Below are 1,798 nucleotides of genomic sequence, written 5' to 3' on the forward strand. Positions count from 1 at the left end.
CCATGTTATGTCCCAGAACACCCTGTCCCCAACACATGCCCGCTGACATCAGAACAGTCGCTCCTTAACCGGGAAAAGCCTCCACCCCAAGAATGCTGCTGAGCCAATAGGGGGCAAATATAGGGGGGTGGGACCTAGGCTGGCAGTCCCTGACCTGCCTCTTGTCTAAATCCTGTTGGGAAAACCCTCCAAGCAGGCTGCGTGTTTTCTGAGACCACGCTAATACAGGAAGAAGCAAATATGGATTCTTACGCTTTGGAAGCCTCAAACACTGTTCAGACCTCTTTTGGCGGCACTATGGGTGAGATTTCAGTGGTTGAGACAGATTCATGGACTCCCAAAACAGATTCGGGGACCATGGCGGACCCCCAACAAACGGCATCAGAGCCACAGGCAGAGAGCCTGGGGGTGGCAGACAACCTAAACCCCAAAGACTCTGCTGAGGTAAGTAGCCTAGAATTATTTTGGAGGGGGACGGCTTTCTACGGTAACAGGGTGGATCTGTGTTAAATCTTTCGGCTCTTTGCAGGGAACAAGCATGTTTTCTTACACTACACCAGTAAGGCCCCTTGTTTCTGCCTTACCACGAAGGCCGTATAGATGTCTGCCAAGAAAACGCTACCGTAGCGACAGTTCTGAAGAGGGGGAGATTAAGGAGAGTAGCCCCCTAATCCTACCATTTCCTGAGATGTTTGGTGGCCAAGGGCCCAGAGCAGCTGTTGATGATTCTGGAGAAGAGAATCTCATTTTGGATTCTGAGAGAGCAGAAGATGTCTCTGTTGGGGAAGAGCCACTGGTAAGTATTTTGAACTTGAAGAGGAGCTGGTGTGTGTGTGTGTGGGGGGGGGGGGGGGGAGGGGTATTGTTGGCAGGAAGGTGGGGGCAGAAATTGACTATCAGCTCCTTAAATGGTGGGTAACCAGAGTTTCTTCTTTAAATTTCCTCTGCAGCTTGATGAAGCCTTTCTCATGACACCAGAAGGACAATGTAGCAGCAGCTCTATAACCTTGGTACTTGGAAAGAAAAGCTGCTTTTGTGACAATCAGAGTCCTGGTGCTTCAGAAGAAGAGGGTGCTGTGGCCTTTAGAAGACAACTAGGAATTGAACGAACTGGACCTGTCTCACCAAGGAGTCGTAGAAGGCTCATGAAATCTCTTGTACGTGTTTGTTGTTATGGCATACTGAAATATTGTTTGAGAGAGAGACTTTTTGAAACCTGTAGGGGTTGCCTTCTAAATGCACCAGGTCAAGGAAGCCACGAATGTCTGGACAGGACAGATGAGGACATAAACCAGACAATTCGGCAACTTTGTATTGATCTGTGTATGGAGAGTATTCTAAATGCTGTAATGGCATTAGGGTACTCTATGGATTGTCTATGCCTCACTGAGAAACATTTAGCTCAGGGCGTGGCAATTATAAACCATATTTATCTAGCTGGAGACCCACATGCTGCTTTACATGATGTTATTCATGAGGAGGATAAACCTCTGGTACCCTACATTGAACATTTAATTGGAACAAGAAATTTATAAATTCCTGCTCCAGAGGAATTTTGGAAAAAAAGGAATAAAAATTGTAAAAGGTATAAATTTTCTACAGAGACTGATGGAAATAAAAACTTATTAAAAACACATTCTTACAGATGTCATTCTTTAAGGGAGGGCATAGAGGGTTTTTGGTTATAAGGGTCACAGCTAAGGACTTTCATAGATGTTAGGGTCAGAAGGGACCTCAATAGATTATCAAGTCCGACCCCCTGCATAGGCAGGGAAAAGCGCGGGGTGTAGGTGGTCGC

General features: G+C 46.3%; 1 protein-coding gene across 1 annotated transcript; it reads left to right on the plus strand.

The window, feature by feature from the left end:
* Positions 1 to 297: 297 nt before the first annotated feature.
* LOC112551029 lies at positions 298 to 1,535 on the plus strand. Its single transcript, XM_025209610.1, has 3 exons — positions 298 to 444; positions 530 to 796; positions 951 to 1,535. Exons 1-3 carry the CDS (start codon positions 298 to 300, stop codon positions 1,533 to 1,535), a joined length of 999 nt encoding a protein of 332 aa, XP_025065395.1.
* The last annotated feature ends 263 nt before the right edge of the window (positions 1,536 to 1,798 follow it).

This window comes from Alligator sinensis, unplaced genomic scaffold (genome assembly GCF_000455745.1).
Source record: "Alligator sinensis unplaced genomic scaffold, ASM45574v1 scaffold420_1, whole genome shotgun sequence".
In the NCBI taxonomy this organism is placed as follows: domain Eukaryota; kingdom Metazoa; phylum Chordata; order Crocodylia; family Alligatoridae; genus Alligator; species Alligator sinensis.

Excerpts from the sequence above, each read along its gene's own strand:
- LOC112551029 (XM_025209610.1), top strand. The coding sequence starts at position 298 with ATGGGTGAGATTTCAGTGGTTGAGACAGATTCATGGACTCCCAAAACA. Across the intron at positions 445-529 it reads ACCCCAAAGACTCTGCTGAG|GGAACAAGCATGTTTTCTTA; the intron begins GTAAGTAGCCTA and ends GGCTCTTTGCAG. Across the intron at positions 797-950 it reads CTGTTGGGGAAGAGCCACTG|CTTGATGAAGCCTTTCTCAT; the intron begins GTAAGTATTTTG and ends TTTCCTCTGCAG.